Source organism: Stigmatopora argus, chromosome 20 (genome assembly GCF_051989625.1).
Source record: "Stigmatopora argus isolate UIUO_Sarg chromosome 20, RoL_Sarg_1.0, whole genome shotgun sequence".
In the NCBI taxonomy this organism is placed as follows: domain Eukaryota; kingdom Metazoa; phylum Chordata; class Actinopteri; order Syngnathiformes; family Syngnathidae; genus Stigmatopora; species Stigmatopora argus.
Genome location: NC_135406.1, coordinates 2,290,001 through 2,307,955, shown reverse-complemented (window position 1 = coordinate 2,307,955; position 17,955 = coordinate 2,290,001). Strand labels below are relative to the sequence as shown.

The 17,955-nt window shown below is 46.4% G+C and overlaps 2 protein-coding genes across 7 annotated transcripts in view; both read left to right on the top strand.

The window, feature by feature from the left end:
• Window positions 1-245: 245 nt before the first annotated feature.
• zdhhc21 (zDHHC palmitoyltransferase 21) lies at window positions 246-3,074 on the top strand. Of its 3 annotated transcripts, none has more exons than XM_077588361.1 (9): window positions 246-388; window positions 858-1,016; window positions 1,087-1,185; window positions 1,253-1,364; window positions 1,428-1,566; window positions 1,638-1,754; window positions 1,963-2,006; window positions 2,078-2,233; window positions 2,699-3,074. In XM_077588361.1, coding segments are annotated over exons 1-8 (795 nt in total). In that variant the 5' UTR covers window positions 246-387; the 3' UTR covers window positions 2,202-2,233; window positions 2,699-3,074. The 3 variants fall into 3 exon arrangements, with proteins under 3 accessions (XP_077444487.1, XP_077444489.1, XP_077444486.1); XM_077588363.1 differs by lacking the exon at window positions 2,699-3,074 and adding an exon at window positions 2,627-2,666; XM_077588360.1 differs by lacking the exon at window positions 2,699-3,074 and having other exon boundaries at window positions 2,078-2,666.
• Window positions 3,075-5,744: 2,670 nt separating this feature from the next.
• LOC144065481 (nuclear factor 1 B-type-like) overlaps window positions 5,745-17,955 on the top strand; it is a 49,485-nt gene continuing 37,274 nt past the window's right edge. For all 4 annotated transcript variants that reach the window (XM_077588359.1, XM_077588357.1, XM_077588358.1 and 1 more), the window contains exons 1-2: window positions 5,745-6,245; window positions 8,920-9,451. In XM_077588359.1, coding sequence (XP_077444485.1) covers window positions 6,219-6,245; window positions 8,920-9,451 — 559 coding nt within the window. In that variant the 5' untranslated portion in view covers window positions 5,745-6,218. The remainder of the gene's footprint in view (window positions 6,246-8,919; window positions 9,452-17,955) is intronic.

Below are 17,955 nucleotides of genomic sequence, written 5' to 3'. Positions count from 1 at the left end.
TTTCCCAACCATGAGGGTCGCGGGGGGTGCTGGAGCCAATCGGTGGCCACCCAAGCAGACAAAAGGACAACCAATCACATTTCCTTGGACGTAATTTAACATACGATCAGCCTAGAATGCATAATTTGGGAGATGTGGGAGGAAGCCAGGGTACCCACTGAAAACCCACAGACAAAATGGAAACTCCACACAGTGTGGGCCCACCTGGGATCGAACCCTCGACCCCAGAGTTGCGAGCCCAACGGTTTAAACGTTCATCTTCCATTTATCGAAAGCTATTTCTGATGTGTGCTCTTATTTTGGAAGGTACATCCTGCCCCTCCCGCTGCACTTGAACACGGAAGTGCATATCGAAGCCACCTGAGCTGCACAGGACGCCGCTCAAAAAGTATGTTTCATCTTTTAATATTTATGAGTATATTCCATCTTGTAATATCGCGAGCATTTGGATATTTTCGATCATTCGAGATTTGTTTGATTTCATCATCACTGAGGGCGGACTGGTTTTTAACTTGATTATATATATATTAAGGCCAACTTCCTTCCTTTTTTGGGGCTTCTCAAATATTGTTTCGCGGTACTTTGAGACCAAAATAATGCCAAATAACAAAATGTTTTCTTAATCAAGCCACGTTCTGATTTTGTGGGCAAATGTGTCAAAACCGACTTGATGGATGTGCAAGTGAGTTCAGGGCATATTATTTTCGCCACCAGAGGGAGCCCTCACTTTTCCCAGCGCTGCTTTAACTAATAACTACTAGTGTGTGATAGTGTTTGTCCATTTTCGAGCACTTGCGTTGTTGTTGAACCTGAAGTGTCCCTCTTGAAAATGTCCTCAAACGGAGCTGTGTCCGCAGTGGCCCCCAAACTGCGACTGCACATGGTGGTGGACCCCGCGGGCTGGCTGTGCATCAGCGGCGTCTTCGGGGTCTGGCTCTACAACTCCTATCTGGTCCCCGAGCTGGTCCTGCTGCCGCACTACCGGGAAGGCCACGTCCCTTGGATTCTCGTCATTTGTAAGGACCCCAAAAGGTGACGCCCTGCTCAGACCCCCTCGCTTAAGACCGACCGCCCCGTGTTTTCCAGGTTATTACGCCGCGTCGGCGCTCTGCGTCGCCGCCCTGTTCAGGGCGTCCACGGCGGATCCCGGCCGTCTTCCCGCCAACCCCCAAATACCTCAATCGGGTACGGCGACAGAGTTGGGAGCGGGGGGCTAGCCTGAGAATGCTTATCGTGTTTTTTTTCCCCTCAGAACGAGAAGACTGGGAACTTTGCAACAAGTGCAACCTGATGAGACCAAAAAGGACCCATCACTGCCGTCGTTGCGGCCACTGCGTCCGCCGGATGGACCACCACTGTCCCTGGTAAGCCACCCGATCTGGCGACGACGGGCCGTTCTAGTTCTAGTTGGGTTGTCCCGTTTTCAGGATCAACAACTGCGTGGGTGAAGACAACCACTGGCTCTTCCTGCAGCTCTGCTTCTACACCCAGGTCCTCAGCGGGTTCACCTTGGTGCTGGACTTTTGCCAGTACTATTACTTCCAGCCCCTCAGACATCTGGACCAGGTCGGGATGGGACTTAAAGCGCCGGCCGGTGCGTTTCCACCGCCCCTTTTCCACTTTTTCTTGGCCTGCAGGAGAAGTTCACGGCGCGACACGAGCTGGCGCTGTTGCGGGGTTCGGCGCTGATGGGCACGCTCATGTTCGCCGGCATCTCGGGGTTGTTCTATTCTCAACTGGCGAGCGTCATCTTGGTGAGGCTCCGTTTGGCTCCGTTTTGGCTCCGTTCGGCTCCGTTTTGGCTCCGTTCGGCTCCGTTCGGCTCTGTTCGGCTCCGTTCGGCTCCGTTTTGTTTCCGTTCGGCTCCGTTTTGGCTCTGTTCGGCTCCGTTTTGGCTCTGTTCGGCTCCGTTTGGCTCTGCCCGGGACGCCGGCCCATTCAAATGTACTCTCCCGTTGTCAGGATACCACATCCATCGAGAAGATGATGCCCTTTTCCGGCCAGACGTAAGACGGCGAGAGCGCCCGGACCGCGCGGCACTCTCCTCCCTTGACCTGTGGTTTTTGGGCCCACGCAGGGGCGGACCTACGAGACCCTGGCGGGCGGCGCTGGCCGAGGTGTGCGGCACTCGCTGGAAGGCGCTGTGGTTCTTGCCGCTCCGCAGCAGGCGGGCACTCCCGGATGGACGCCATTTCGTGTAGCCTTCAAGGCGCTAACGGCGCAAAAGACACTGGTGCGTGCACCCTAGGTAATCCCGTTCCTAACCTCAAGGGCATAGACGTCCCAATCTGTTTGAAGCGGGAGGGTTGGCAACGAACGAACGCTAACTCTCCCGTTTCACATGGATTGGACGTCTACTAGTGACAAACTCATTGGTGGGCGGGTGTGTCTTGGCCAGAAGCACTAATTTTACCATATTTATTCTAACACTGGAAAGAGGTAAACACCCACTTGAAGTTGTTTTTCTTACGGTGAAGTTTGAAGATCAGTTTTGATTGTTTTTTGGGGGTCATTTTTTTTTCCATTTTGTACTTTAAATCAGTTAGGGATTGGAACTATTTGTTTTCTACTCTAACAAAGCGTAAATATCATTTTGACTTGATCTTTTGATTGGAATTGAGCGCAGGTCACGAAATGATGGAAATAATAAAAGACGAATAAACGGACGACCGGATGGGGCGTGTTTGGTATTTCCCAGAAGTTCTCCGGCGGAGGCGGTTCAGGAGTCGATGACCCGGGCGGACCGGACGGACGAGTCCGACCGCCAAATCCGTGTCGAGGCGACCTCGGCGGAAACCTAAAGACAAAACAGTCGTCGGTTTTCAAAGTAAAACCACCGATCGCTTTCGCCCTTTCATTTGCTAAAAGAGTCGACGGCGGAGAGCGCTTAATCCCCGGCGGCGTTGGCCCGGGGGACCAATTCCGTAAGTGCCCACCTGACCCGACGTGACATCTGGCCCGACAAAAGAAAGAACGATAAGAAAAATAATCCCGTCGGCGTCGGGAGATTAAGCGCCGAGACCGTTCGCCTAAAACGGAAACCAAAATAACCCCTTTACCGATCGGATTATTGATTATCAAACGAGTCCAAACCCAATTAAAAGTTGAACCCCAAACAATGTCGCGTCCAATTCTTTTAAAGCTGGAGGCCCGGTTTTGGATGCCCTTTATGGTGCACGTTGAATTGGACGTCTAGTGCTGTCAATGGCAGCCAATGAACAAAATGTCAGTTTCTCATTATTTTTTTGCCATGTTCAAAAGCAAAAAGCTAATATTTATTTCTAGATTTTTTGTCACTTCATTAAAAAAAATCAGAGTTTTCCATGTTTAAGCTAAAAACTACCATCTTAAAAAAATTCTTTGTGGGAGAGATCGACTTTTTCGCTGTTCTTGGGTGAACCACCTGGTCTTGATGATCCCTAATTGCTTGATCGCCACCTGCTGTTTTGATGGAATGCTGCGCGCGCATCCAGGTGTCCTGAGCGGACCTTGTTTTTGTTGTTTTTGTGGTCTAAACTCGAAAAAAAGACCATTTTTCATGCGCGACCCGAGTCTGAAACCCGAGTCTGAAACCCGACACCCACCCAGTGGGGGGTCGCATGGGTGCTCAGAGCGGCGGTCCGTCCTCCGATCGCTGGTTCGAACGGAGGAACGGACGGACGAAGCCACGTTGTTTGCCACCATGGCCGCCTTCAACTTTTCTCCAAGACCCGTAAGATGGCAGCTTCGTTACGACGTGACGGCCAGGACCTGGTGGATGGTGAGTGAGTCCGGCAATCGCCGTCCAATCTTCTTCTTCTGTCTGTCTCCATCCTTTCGGAACTTATTGTTGTCTTTGTTGCAAACGTCGATGAGGCTGCAAGATGAGCTTCTTGAATAATATTAGTCATTTCTGAGCTAGTAAACTCGTTGCCTGTCGTGGATAGACGTCCAAATCGTCTAAAAAAGGGAGGACTTTGTCGTGTTTCAGCGCCATTGACAGCCTTAGATGTCTAATTCGTTTAGACTGGGAGGGTCGGAATTGGATGTGACGTTGGCAGCCAATGGGTCAAATATGGAATTTCACAATTTTTTGATTTTTTTGCATTTTTACTTCCAAAAAATAGGAATATGAATCTCGTTATTGGATGTTGAGTGTTGTCAATGGCAACCAATGATGTATCTTCACAAATTCTTCAAAAGTTTTTAAACACATTGTTTTTTCATGCTTAAATATGGAAAAACGCTCGTTTTTTTGGGGCAAATTGTTACAAATTAACGGTATTTGGGCGTCTAGCAGGGACAGAGTTAAAAAAATAAACTCGTCTGATTTAAATCAAAGTTATTTTAGACAAAAGCGCCTTGTCCGCACCCGCGCTTTTCCCACAAGCGTCTTGAATATGGATTTCCTCAACACACTGAAAGACTATTGTTTGTCAATAAGCATTGTTTTGGCATCATACGAGTTTTCCTTCTGATTGGATGCAGAGTTAAGCCAAATATCGCGATATATTGTCATAACCCTAAGGTATAGTACTGTAGTATTCAATGTGTTGTGGTGGACCGTAAACAATAAGCAAAATTGGACAAATAGTAACGTTTTATTTGCCCTTTTTGGATAAAAATGTTTTTTTATACATTTAAAAATGTGTTAAAATGATTTTAAAGTCATGTTCCAGTGCCATTGCCTGCAATCGAATTCAAGTGTGAGCCAGTGTTTAATAATTATGGCTATTATAGAGCGCAGAAAATAGACGCGAGTTATGTGTGCATCCACACGAGGGCGCCATAGCCACGCTTAAGAGTGTTCCGCGTCACATGATCCGAGAGGAGGCGCAGTGTTGTCCTCCTCCCGGCCAATCGGGTCCAGGAATGCCAATCCTCGTGGGAAAAGTCACCTCCAATAAGTTGCGTGGGTTCTGTCACCCTCGGAAGTGTCCTGTCAAAATAAAACTAGTCAACAGCTTTGATTGATAAAATGAGTAATGATATTTTTTTTTGAAAAAAATCCAGATTATGCCTCCATTCTAGGCCGTAATCTACCTTAAAGTGGAAAAAAAAGTAAGACTTAAAGACAAAATAAAAAGTCGTCGTAGCGGCGTCACTAGGAGTCGTCCAATTTACTTGAACGGGGAGGTCGGCAGCGAACGACTTGTTCTTTCGTGGGCACTGACACAACATGGCCGACTATTTTGGCGTCTACTTCTAATACCGAGCGATATTTTTGCACCGACATTCCCCCGCAGTGAAAGTGAAGGGGAGGGGGGGGGGGGGGTCGGCGAACGGGGTTAGGCCCCTCCCCTTTTGGATCAACTTCAACCAACTAAAAAAAATAAAACTTGCGAGAGGAAGGAAGATGAGCATAAAAGGGGGGAGGGGGCACCAGGCACTTGAGACTTTTTCCCCCCCTCCCTACGCAAAAAAAAAAAAAAAAAAAAAAAAAAACTTTGTAAAAGTGAGCGTCAAGTCGCTCTTGACGTTCCACATTGGCGTCGGCGTAACTCCAAAGTAAAAGCACGTTGCGAGAAATCTATAGTCGAGTTGTTCATTAACTGCTTTTGGATGGCGGCGGTCCAAAGTACGACACACACACACACACACACACACGTGCACATACACACACGTTTTTTTTTTTTCCAAAGAAGTGATTTTGAAGACAAGGTGCTCTGTGGATGGCTGGAGGAGGAGGAGGAGGAGGAGGAGGAGGAGGAAGGAGGAGGAAGGCGGTGGGAGGGCGAGTAGAAGGGGGGAGGAGGGATGTGTGAGTAGCGTGTAATTACGTGGGTTCGAGAGAGAGAGAGAGTGAAAAAAGAGAGAGAGAGAAAAAGTTGTTGGGATTTGCAGGAAAGGCGCACGGTGGCACGGAGGAACGCACGGCGGCACGACTGAGGTGCGCCACATATGAAGCAGCAGCGGGAGCAGCAACGCCAGCTCCGTCCGTCCGTCCGGCCGCGACATCGAACCGCGCGCGGCTCTTCTGCAAGCCGACAGCGGGGCCGCGGCCCCCTGCCTTCTCGCCCGTAGAACAAGCCCATCTACGCGTATAGATTTCCGGACGGCAAAAAAAAAAGGGGGCCCCGGGGGGCGAGTGGATGGATTTGAACCCCTTAGCGTTCCTTCTTCTGGCTCTGGTGGCTCGCCGCGGATGAGTTCGCTCGGCGCCGCGGGAATGGACGGCTAAAAGTCGGACGCAACTCTTCTTCTCCCCCCTTCTTCTTCTTGACTTTTTTTTTTTCGTCATGTATTCTCCCATTTGTCTCACTCAGGTATTTATGGACTTTTAATCCTTATTTTTAAACGGCAAACACACCGTCCTTGACGTCCAATCCGATTTGGCCAATCGCTGCCCACCTTTGCAGCCGAAATGCTTTGGACATTGAGCTTAATATTCTTATTTATGAACGGAAACTGCACTGTTTATTCACTTGGCTCGGTTTTTTTTTGTTTTAATAAGCATGATTTTTTTTTTTTTTTTTTAGTCGTCCTCGATTTTTGCCCGACGGCAAATGTTTATGTTTTACTTGGCATTAAGTGAGTGATTGACTGAGATGGCGCTTAAGAGGATTGCGCTTTTTTTCGGCCCCCCTCTTTCCGGCCGAGCTATTTGGCTTCACGGGATTTGGATTCCTTGACTAAAAAAAAAAGAAATTAATTGTGAATGGAGACGACAAAAAAAGGTGCATGAAATCGAGAGGTTGGCGCCGCGTTGGATTTTACGCCGCCGCTCTTAAATGGCCGTCCGCCACATTCCTGCACCGTTTTTTTTCTCTATTTTTTTGCCGTTTGTAAGCCGTCCCAAGACGTGACACTTTGTTGGAAATTCCCCCAAAAATCAACAAGGTGGACGGAGTTCAAATCCGGCCGGAATCACTCTCTAAAATTGTCATTGTACTCGCCTGATTGTATTTTTTTGCCCAATTATTGCTCGTCTATTTTAAGATAAACGCTAAAACTTCTCACATTGTTTTGTAAGAAATCACCTGAAGTTTCTGGTAATTGTTAAATTAATGAAGAATTCATTGAAACTGTCGCCCAATTCTGACAAAACGGACAACAAATTCCCAGGATTTCAATTTTAGCACCTCCGAATTTCCAGTATCAATAAAGCTTTATTTAAAAAAAATTAATAGTTTTAGTTGACAACCAATTCCAAACATTTCTGATGAAACGGACAATCCAGTTTCAAACAGAAAATCTAAAAATCCCGTTGAAATATGTTGCCCAAATCGTCCTTTTGGTCGTTTATTCAATTTTAGGACCTCCGAAGAGGAATATTATAACCTTCCTTGTGTGTGACCCATTGGAAACGTTTGCTTCTAGGAATATTTTGTAAACGTGTATGTGGTAAAATCCTGCCCGACGATTTGCGTTTCTGTGCCAATTTGTGGCCTTTTCAATTTTAGGACCTCCAAAGATAACCCTCTTTGTGTGGGGCTAGAACGCCTGGCAACCCGTTTGCTTCTAGGAATTTTCTGCACACGCGTAGGTGGTCAAATCCTGCCAGCCGATTTGCGTTTCAGTGCCAATATGTGGCCTTTTATATTTTAGGACCTCTTGTAACCTTCCTTGTGCGTGACGACGAGGACGGCAGGCAACCCGTTGGAAACGTTTGCTTCTAGGAATTTTCTGGACGCGTGTAGGTGGTCAAATCCTGCCAGATGATTTGCCTTTCAGTGCCAATTTGTTGCATTTTCTATTTTAGGACCTCCAAAGATATATATTACAACCCTATTTGCGTGTGACTACGAGGACGGCAGGAAACCCGTTGGAAACGTTTGCTTCTAGGAATATTTTGTACTAGTGTATGTGGTCAAATTCTGCCGGACGATTCAGTTTCAGTGCCAATTTGTGGCCTTTTCAATTTTAGGACCGCCAAAGATACATTTTGCAACCTTCCTTGTGTGTGACGACGAAGACGGCAGGCGATCTGTTGGAAAGTTTTGCTTCTAGGAATTTTTGTGCGCGTGTAGGTGGTCAAATCCTGCCAGGCATTTTGCGTTTTGTGGCGTTTTGAATTTTAGGACCTCTTGTAACCTTCTTTGTGTGTGACCACGAGGACAGCCGATAACCCGTTGAAAAGTTTTGCTTCTAGGAATTTTCTGTACGCGTGTATGTGGTCAAATCCTGCCAGGCAATTTGCGTTTTGTGTTTTTTTTTCAATTTTAGGACCACCCAAGATACATATTTCAACCCTATTTGCGTGTGACTACCAGGACGGCAGGCCACCCGTTGGAAAAGTTTACTTCTAGGAATTTTTGTACGCATGTAGGTGGTCAAATCCTGCCAGGCAATTTGCGTTTTGTGTTTTTTTTCAATTTTAGGACCACCCAAGATACATATTGCAACCCTATTTGTGTGTGACTACGAGGACGGCAGCCCACCCTTTGGAAAAGTTTGCTTCTAGGAATTTTTGTACGCGTCTAGGTGGTCAAATTCTGCTAGACGATTTGTGTTTCAGTGCCAATTTGTGGCCTTTTCAATTTTAGGACCTCCAAAGATAAATCTTTGTGTCGGACTAGAACGCCTAGCAACCTGTTTGCTTCTAGGAATTTTCTGCACACGTGTATGTGGTCAAATCCTGCCAGGCAATTTGCGTTTTGTGGCGTTTTCAATTTTAGGACCACCCAAAAAACATATTGCAACCCTATTTGCGTATGACCAAGAGGACAGCAGGCCACCCATTGGAAAAAAATGCTTCTAGGAATTTTTGTACGCGTGTAGGTGGTCAAATCCTGCCAGGCAATTTGCGTTTTGGGGCGTTTTCAATTTTAGGACCTCCCCAGATACATATTGCAACCCTATTTGCGTATGACGACAAGGATGGCAGGCTACCCGTTGGAAATGTTAGCTTGCAGGAGTTTTGCGAGGGTCAAGGAGTTATTTTTTTGTCATTTTGTTGACATCTGTTTGCCTCTCCTTCCTTCCTTCCCCTGCCGCCAGGACGAGTTCCACCCGTTCATCGAGGCGCTGCTGCCGCACGTGCGCGCCATCGCCTACACGTGGTTCAACCTTCAGGCCCGCAAACGCAAGTACTTCAAAAAGCACGAGAAGCGGATGTCCAAGGACGAGGAACGCGCCGTCAAGGACGAGCTGCTGAGCGAGAAGGCCGAGGTCAAGCAGAAGTGGGCCTCGCGCCTGCTGGCCAAGCTGCGTAAGGACATCCGGCAGGAGTACCGCGAGGACTTTGTGCTGAGCGTGACGGGCAAGAAGCACCCGTGCTGCGTGCTGTCCAACCCGGACCAGAAGGGCAAGATCCGCCGCATCGACTGCCTGCGGCAGGCCGACAAGGTGTGGCGCCTGGACCTGGTCATGGTCATCCTCTTCAAGGGCATCCCGCTGGAAAGTACCGACGGCGAGCGCCTGGTCAAGTCCACGCACTGCACCAACCCGGCGCTCTGCGTCCAGCCGCACCACATCACCGTCTCCGTCAAGGAGCTGGACTTGTTCCTGGCCTACTACGTCCAGGACCAAGGTGAGTTTTGCGCTGCTCTCTCGGTTCGGACGGGAAAAACTGTTTTTTTTTTGCTCTACGATGTGTTCTTTGGGCGAGCGTGTGGTTCTACGTGGTGGTGGAATGAAAGATATCTACGGAGATCTTAGCCATCGAACTCAAATCTTAGATCTGATTGGATCAAACGATATCTTCATTTGGCTATTCTTGACTTGAAAGTACTACTACGCTTTTATTGACATGCTGCATAATGTTTAGTTTGAAAAAAAGACAAATATCGGCATTTTCGTGGATCGGATGATCATTTTGGTTATATTGACATACTGTTAAATATAAAAGTCCTTTTTAGGGGGTGAAAATGAAGTATAAAGTATAAAAAAAATAATCTCGGTCTATATAGGATGATTACTTATTCGAATATACGTTATATTGGCATACTGTTAAATATAAAAGTCTTATTTAAAAAATAAATAAATAAATAACAACGTAATTGTCGTTGATGGACCTCAAATCTCGGTCTGATCTGATTGGACGATAGCTTCGTTTGGTTATCCTAATACACGTTATATTGACATGCTGTTAAATATAAAAGTCATTTTTAGGGGGTGAATATTAATCATTTAAAATGATCAAGTATAAAAAAATAATAATGTCATTGTCATTGATATAGGTCTGATCTGATTGGACGATAGCTTCGTTTGGTTAATCTTAAGTAGAAAGTACTAATACACTTTGAGTATAAAAGTGTGTTTTGAAAATGAATCATTTCAAATGATAGCGGAAAAATGTCATGTGTTTAAAATATCACTTATTTGAGGCACTTGGAAAAAAAATTAAAAACAAAAACATCGCATTTTTGAAGCATCATTCAGTCTCACACACTGAATTTTTTTTCCGCCTTCCCGTCCGTCTTTAGCGTGGCTCGCTCGCCGCACACAAAATGGCGGTGGCGGCGGCGGTGGGCACGAAGCAGAAGGCGCCCGCCCGTAAGAACGGTTGCCGCTGGCACCCGGGTTGGCATGGGCGCTTCTTTTGTGTCTTTTGTGGGACGTCCCCGGCGCTTGGCATCTGCTGCCGGCTGCCCACCCTCCATTCAATAGGACTGGAAATGCTCATCTCCAATTGGCTGCTTTTTCCGTAATGTTCCGTAAATGGGAGGGACGGGAAACGAGTCCACGTTTTTGCGGAATGTCCACGTTAGATTGTTTTGTTCCAATCGTCCACGCCACGAGATGTCCAATCCGTTTGAGTTGGGAGGGTGGCAGAAAAACACAGGCTTTAATGGGAACAACTGAGTTTATTACCATTATTATTGTACTCTTTTCCTTTGTTTTGGCATTTGCTTTCTGAAAAAAATAATTCTTAAATATTTTCCCAAAAATGAAAGTCCCTTTATTAATTAATGACTTCCCACAAAAAAATATTTTGGAAAAAAACCTTCAATATTCTTCAATTAAATAATTCTTAAATATTTTCCCAAAAATGAAAGTCACTTTATTAATTAATGACCTCCCCAAAAAATATATTTTGGAAAAAAAAACCTTCAATATTCTTCAATTCAATATTTTTTGCCATCACATTTAATTTAATTAAAATAGATGGAATCGAAATAATAATCAGTATTTCACTGGTTGAAGCCATTGACAGCCATAGATGCCCAATTCATTTAAATGTATCCGTTCGATGCCGACCTTCTCCCTTCAAATGGTTTGGACATCTCCAAGCGATAAAAATCAAAGAAAACCGAATTCCAATCTTAAACTGTCCGCGGTATTTCGTCGCCCAAAACAACGTCCAAAAGTGGCGCCCTCTTTTGTAGCCATGGCCCGTTTCCAGACAATGCGGCCATATTGCGCGGCGCGCCGCCATTTTGTTTCACGCCGTGCCAAGGGGGCGGGCGTCCCGCCACGCCGGCGGTGGGCCGTTGGAGCTTTTCCGAGGTTGGCATCGAACCCTCTTTGTCTGCCTGCAGCGTGCCTTTCATTCGTCGCTTGGCATCCGCAATGCAGTCGACGCCGTTTGACGGTTTTTCTTGTTGTTTTTTTCCCCTTCCGGATCCGTCGTCATCTTTTGTGTGGACCCCCCCCAAAAAATAGATAACGTCCAGGGTGTCAATTACTAGCGTAAAAAAAATAGGGGGACACGCGGGTATGCGTGGCCCAGATGAATGCCTGCTGGGGATTTTTTTGTGGTTGTTTTTGTTTTGTTTTTTTGTGTTGTGGCGTTCATTGTGCCAACTGGCAGCTTCTGGCGCGGTGGACTTGCGGATTGATTCAATACCGTACGTTTTTTTCCCGTATTTGATTCGTTTTTTGATCGTTTGGAATTGTTTTTGTTTTTAAAAAGTCCATTTTTTGGGCAGGAAATCGATCTCGTCTTCCCCATTCGGGCTTTAATAAACGTCATCGTCGACTGCTAATGTTGTCATGCTTTTAGCATCAGTCGCTATGTAAATATAGCGTGTCAGCAAGCAATGTACAGTGGTACCTCGACATACGATCGGGATCCGTTCCGAGACTGAGATCGTATGTCGAGCTTTTCGTAGCTCGAGTGAACGTTTCCCATTGAAAAGAACTAAAAACAAATGAATTCGTTCCAACCCTCTGAAAAAACACTAAAAACAGGATATTGGATTGGAAAAAAATGTTTTATTTCTTCTACTTCGCCATATATTGACAAAGTAATAAATAACGAGTGGTTTAATAGTAATAAAATGTGTTTAATAGATGTAAAATTAGACGGATTTCGCGGAGGGGAGAGACAACGACATGGGGGGGGACTTTATCCACGGCACTCGTAAAGGAACAAACAAATTTAAGTTAACTTGGATAAATATATACAGACACACTCAAACATACGTTTAATGTAACTTTACACAAAACTGAATTCTAGTTTTGTCTTAATCTTTTGTTATCTTCGTTTTCCGGGTTAGTGCTTTGCCACGCCTCCACCCTCACGTTCGCTATCGTTGGGCTGTTTGCTGTTGTACTATTCCCTTCAAAATATTCCCAAAATGATGCACACAAATGTCCTCACAATAGGATAACGCACGACCACTTGCCAACGAGAAGTAGTCTTGAATGAGCAATCACGGGAGCTCACAGGCTAAGGAAGGAATAACAGCCTACCCACGTATTGATTGTGGGTAATGACGTTTTATTCTGAGAAAGGGTACAATTGCCTATGGGTGTTGTGTGCACGAGTATACTTCATTACCCAGAAATCCCTCTTTTTGCCCGCGCATGCGCGTTGTGCGTTTCCTGGTCGAAACTCTTCCGAATAAATCGTTCAGTCCTCGTATATATAGTAGTTATACACGAAAGAGATGCGGCAAAAAAAGACAGTGCGCTACAATGATAAACAGCCTCTCATGTCACGGCCACCTGGCTTGGTCGCATCTCGAAATTTTAATCGTATCGCGAGAGAATTATTCGATGGAAATTTTCGTCGTACCACGAGCATGTTGTATGACGAGCATGTTGTATCACGAGGTACCACTGTACTAAGACAGTCAAGCTATCATCTACAGAATCTTGAGTTTAGTGCATACTGATTGGGAACCCTGTATATGTGGGCAAATATGTTCCGCGTTGTGTTTGTATGGTTTGTTATTCTGGATTAGATTCGAACTTTATTTCATACCGCATTCGGGAAATTTCCTTGGTTGCAGTAGCAAAACCGTAGCAAGCACAGACACAGAAGGCATTGTAGACCTAGTTAAAAAAACTGGAGCCACACACAGGAAGTCCACAAGGTGGGTGGGGGCCTTCTGCTGACTGAGATTGAGGTTCAATATTATTAGATGATTTAATAGAATAAATATTATTGCTTAATAAGGGGAATTGCAATCATTAATTGGTTGACAGCTATCAGGAAAAGTGTAAAGCAGATTTTGGAAGGTAATATTTGAAGGCTATATATTGCTAAAGTGCGTTGTTTGTGATAGGCAATGGAATGGCAGACATATTATAAATGAAATTACATTAAAGTAGTAAAAGTATGGAGTAAAAAATAGCAGGAAAAATCAAAACAAAACAAAAAATAGGTTAATGTATACAATAAAGTCACAAAACGACGTTACAGGTTTTGTTTGTTTGTTTTTGATTGATGGCGCAGCTATTTTTGTGAAAAATACTGAAAACAGGCGACCGATCTTTGATTGGAGGAAGTGTACAAACTGTAATGTTGTCTAATATTCAATCGTAAAATAATTTTGCATTAATCTCAATAATAATGCTAGCAATTTTTCCTAGTTTAATCCAAATTCACGTACCTCGTTCAAATAGATCAACCGATTTTAATTGTTTTTTTGGGCGGTACATTTTGCAATCGTAATAGATGGGTGCTAGCACATAGCGCTAACTTGCTAACACCAGAGGAAAGTGGCAGGCAAATCGGTCCAGGTGGCACCTAACATCGTTTATTTTTTTTCTTTCTGATTTCTCTTTGCCTCGGCCGGCGCGTTAATGGAGAGCGTGTTCAAGAAGCCCCGGGCTTAACCTTTGGCCCCCGGGGGCCGCGACCCCGGCAAAGAGATACGACCCGCTGTCCTGTGAAGTGTAATTGAGCGCGGCGGATCGCTTAAGAAAACCTGCCTTGTTCCCGCCGGCCCGCTTCGTTAACCTTTGGGGCGGCGGTTTGCGCCGACGGCTCGCAATTAGAAAGGCCGGGGTTTGAGACCGACACGTTTTTGCTTTAGTTTGGCAAACACGGCATCGGAATCGGATTTAAAAAAAAGATCGGTATAGGCATCCCTGGTTGTACTGGCAATATTTTTGGAATATTAACACAGAAAATGTCCAGGCACAAAAAAATGGCTTTATGTCATCCAGAAAGATTCCTTCCTATACGTTGGGAATGAGAGCTCCCTCTAGTGTCCGAGCCGAGAAGCTTAAGACGCTAAATTGCAGCTTCTTGTGCGGCCACTTTCTCTTGGCGCCGGATTGGATTCTAGCAAACGGCGAGCCCACGGCGAGCAAACGGCGTGCAAACGGCGCGCAAACGGTGCGCAAACGGCACTCTGGGCCCCCTTCCCAACGCAACATTAAAGCGGGAAGCCCGCGGTGGATTTGAGCAAAGCTTTTTGAGCGTGAACCGCGCAACCCGGCGCTCGGCTTCCACGGCGGCTGCCTCATTAGTATGCAAGAGAGCCGGCGGCGCGTTGGCCACCTCTATCTCAGAGCCATAACCTATCGAACACATTCCCTCAATCTAATCCACTTAGAACGCCTTCCCGGCATCGGCGCCGGCCATATTGATTTCCGCTTCCCACTCGGTGTCTTCCCAATCTCTTTTCCTCTTAACCCCGCAGCTATTTCCGTTTTCTCTCTCGCCCGTCTTTCATTCGCCGGATGCTTGTGATCTGCCGCTCTTTTGTCCAACGCCGTCCCCGGTCGCGACCCGGCCGCCGTTATTAGCCGACGCCCGCGGCCGGGGGAAACGGCTCGGGCCCTCCCCTCCCTCCAGAAAAAAAACGTTCCGTAAATGGGCGGGACGGGAAACGAGTCCACGTTTTTGCGGAATGTCCACGTTAGATTGTTTTGTTCAAATCGTCCACGCCATGAGATGTCCAATCCGTTTGAGCAGAAAAAACACGGGCTTTAATAGGAACAACTGAGTTTATTACTATTATTATTATTATTGTTGTACTCTTTTCCTTTGTTTTGGCATTTGCTTTCTGAAAAAAATAATTCAGGGACTCCCCTCCCTTCAAAAAGTGGACTCCGCCCCCGCCTCCCCGGACGGCGGACGGGGACCCCCGCCGCCGCCGCCAGATCCGGGCTCCCCCGCGCTTTCCCAGGCTTTCGGGGAGGACCCCAAACGCAATCCCCGGAGGCCACTTGACTGGAGGACCGGCACCCCCCGCCCCTCCCCCCCTGGCCATTCTGCCGGTCCTCCCGAATGAAGACAAATGGACGGCTCTCCCGAGTTTGGCCCCCGGCCCAAAGCGCTCTAAATTTTTTTTGGAACGCTTTAAAAAATGTCTAACGCCTCCAGATAGATTCTAGAAGGCAGACTCCGCTACCCGGCCTCGTTTTTTGGCCCCGGTAACCCTCACTCGGTTTCCGGCGGCCCCCGAGGAAGACTCCCTGGAAGCCCCTCCTCCCTCGATCCGGCGGCGAAGCGCCCCGCGGAAGGCGGCGACTTTTTGGCTCGGGGAGGGAACCTTCTGAGGGAAGAAAAATGGGTAGCGGAGGAGTAGGTGGGGCGCCGTGGCGCAATGGGCGCCACGGGCAGGGACAGACGAGCGGAGCGGTTGCCCGGGAGACCCCCCCGACTTGTCCTTTGTCCCCCAGCCGCCTCTGCCCCGGGCCAGGCTCGTCTCGTCCTTTTGTGGCACGGCGAAAATCCTGCCGCAAAAAGTGCCAAAAGCCTGTTGTGCATTTAACCCGTCAGCTTTGTAATGAGGTCTCCGCCCCCGCCGCCGATAATTACGGCCCCGAGACGCTCCCTCGACACCTATTTGGGTACTTCCCGGCTATTGACGCCCGCTAAACGCCGACTTTTGCCACCTTTGACATCCCCGCTCTGGTCTCGGTGCCGGTACACGGTCGATTGGTCGCCGGTCTTTTCGTCGCCGATCTTTTGGTCGCCGGTCTTTTGGTCGCCGGGAAGGTTATTGATAATTACCATTTAAATTGTTGCTCAAATTCCCTAAATACAAACTGCGAATGACTATTTAGTCATACTTAATGCCCTATTAATTATTAGGCTAACGAAAAGCTCCAAATTTCCCGGACTTTGATTGTTTTTTGTTGGAGAACTTGTTAAGACCCTGACGGACGTCGCTTCTTAAAGGGACAACGCATGTACATACAAACTCTTATAGACGTCGGCTCAGTGAAACTGCTCATGGCCATTGTTGACTTTTATTGATGCGTAGACCGTGTTGTTTTACCTTGTTTTGTCACCGGTCTTTTGGTCGCCGGTCTTTTGGTCATCGGTCTTTTGGTCGCCGGTCTTTTGGTCGCCCTTTGTTGCTGTCCAGGCAACCAAAAGACCGCGACCAAAAGACCCGCGACCAAAAGACCGGTGCCCAATCGACCGCACACGACTTTTGAGACCTTTGACATCCCCGCTCTGGTCTGGGTGCCGGTTCCCGCTCCGTCAGGACCAATGTCAGTCCGCCTGGCTTCCCCGTCGCACGCCTCCCTAAAGGCGCCAAGTGTTTTTCTCACGCCGGAATGTAGGCAGAACGCAGGCGCAGATTTTTAGCGTATCCGCCGCTGCCAAACGCGGTCCAGATTTTGGTCCTTGGGGCCGAGTCAGGTGAGGAGTGTTCACCTCCCCTCCCCGAGCGACTTCCTTCCCGAACGCCGACCGGCCATGTGCGTCTTGTTAAGGGCAGTTATGACAAATGGCAGCAGCTGTACAAACTAATCCCTCTGTTGCTTTGGCACATGGCGCCCAATTAACAATGGAGCACTGTGGGGCCCTAATCCCGCCGTCCGAGGCTCCCCCGTTCGTTCCGAGGCTCCCGTCGAATATTTGCGACTGACGACGTCCCCGATTTAAAAGCAATCGGATGCCGAGCGCCGTGAACGGCAAAGAAACGTGAGCGTTCCCAGTCAGGCCCGAAAGTGTTTCGTGTTTTTGAATGATCAGCATTATATTAAATAATACATGTTTTTAATTGGGACAAAAGTGTGGTTAAAAACACTTTAGTAAATCAATCAAATAGTATTGAAAGTCCAAGTCATTTATTTGTAAGAAAGTCTTTAAAAATGAATAACCACTAGATTTTTTAAATGTCAGATTCGATGCATGTTATTAACCATCCTAATTTTTTGACTTTAACTTGAGTTTTAGTATTGCAAAATTTCAACTTGGTCTAAATCACATGTCAAAGTGGCGGCCCGGGGGCCAAATCTGGCCCGCCGCATCATTTTTTGTGGCCCAGGAAAGTAAATCATGAGTGATGACTTTCTGTTTTAGGATCAAATTAAAATGAAGAGTATATATATATATTACATTTCCTGATTTTCCCCCTTTTAAATCAATAATTGTCATTTTTTAATCCATATTTTCTGTGTTTTTAGTTCAGAAATCATTTTGTAAAATCTAAAAATATAAAAAAAAAGCTAAAATAAACATTGTTTTAGATCTATAAAAAACTGAATATTCAGGGCTTTTAATCCAGTTCTTTTAATCCATTTATTTAAAAAAAAAACTAAATATATCTAAAATGGTCCAGCCCACGTGAAATCGAGTTGACGTTAAAGTGGCCCGCGAACCAACCCGAATCTGACACCCTTGCTTTAGAAGATTATCAGTGCAAAATCATTATTTAGGGTTTCAATTTCAGACTATATAAATCTTTAAAGGATTTCATTTAAAAGGGGTTAAATCATTGAGTACAAATTTTGGATTCTAGAAATTTTAAAGGACATTTATTTCGTTTAGAATGGGAAAAATTATTGATTACAATTGGTACACTACAGAAATTGGACAGGAAATGTATTGGCTTCAAAATAATGAGAATCCAAACTATACCATGACTTAGCGTTACTGGCCAAAAAAATAAA

Bases quoted from the DNA above. Each gene is read 5' to 3' on its own strand.
- zdhhc21 (XM_077588361.1), top strand. The intron at 1,567-1,637 runs GTCGGGATGGGA...CTTGGCCTGCAG, and splicing joins CCCTCAGACATCTGGACCAG to GAGAAGTTCACGGCGCGACA. The intron at 1,755-1,962 runs GTGAGGCTCCGT...TCCCGTTGTCAG, and splicing joins AACTGGCGAGCGTCATCTTG to GATACCACATCCATCGAGAA.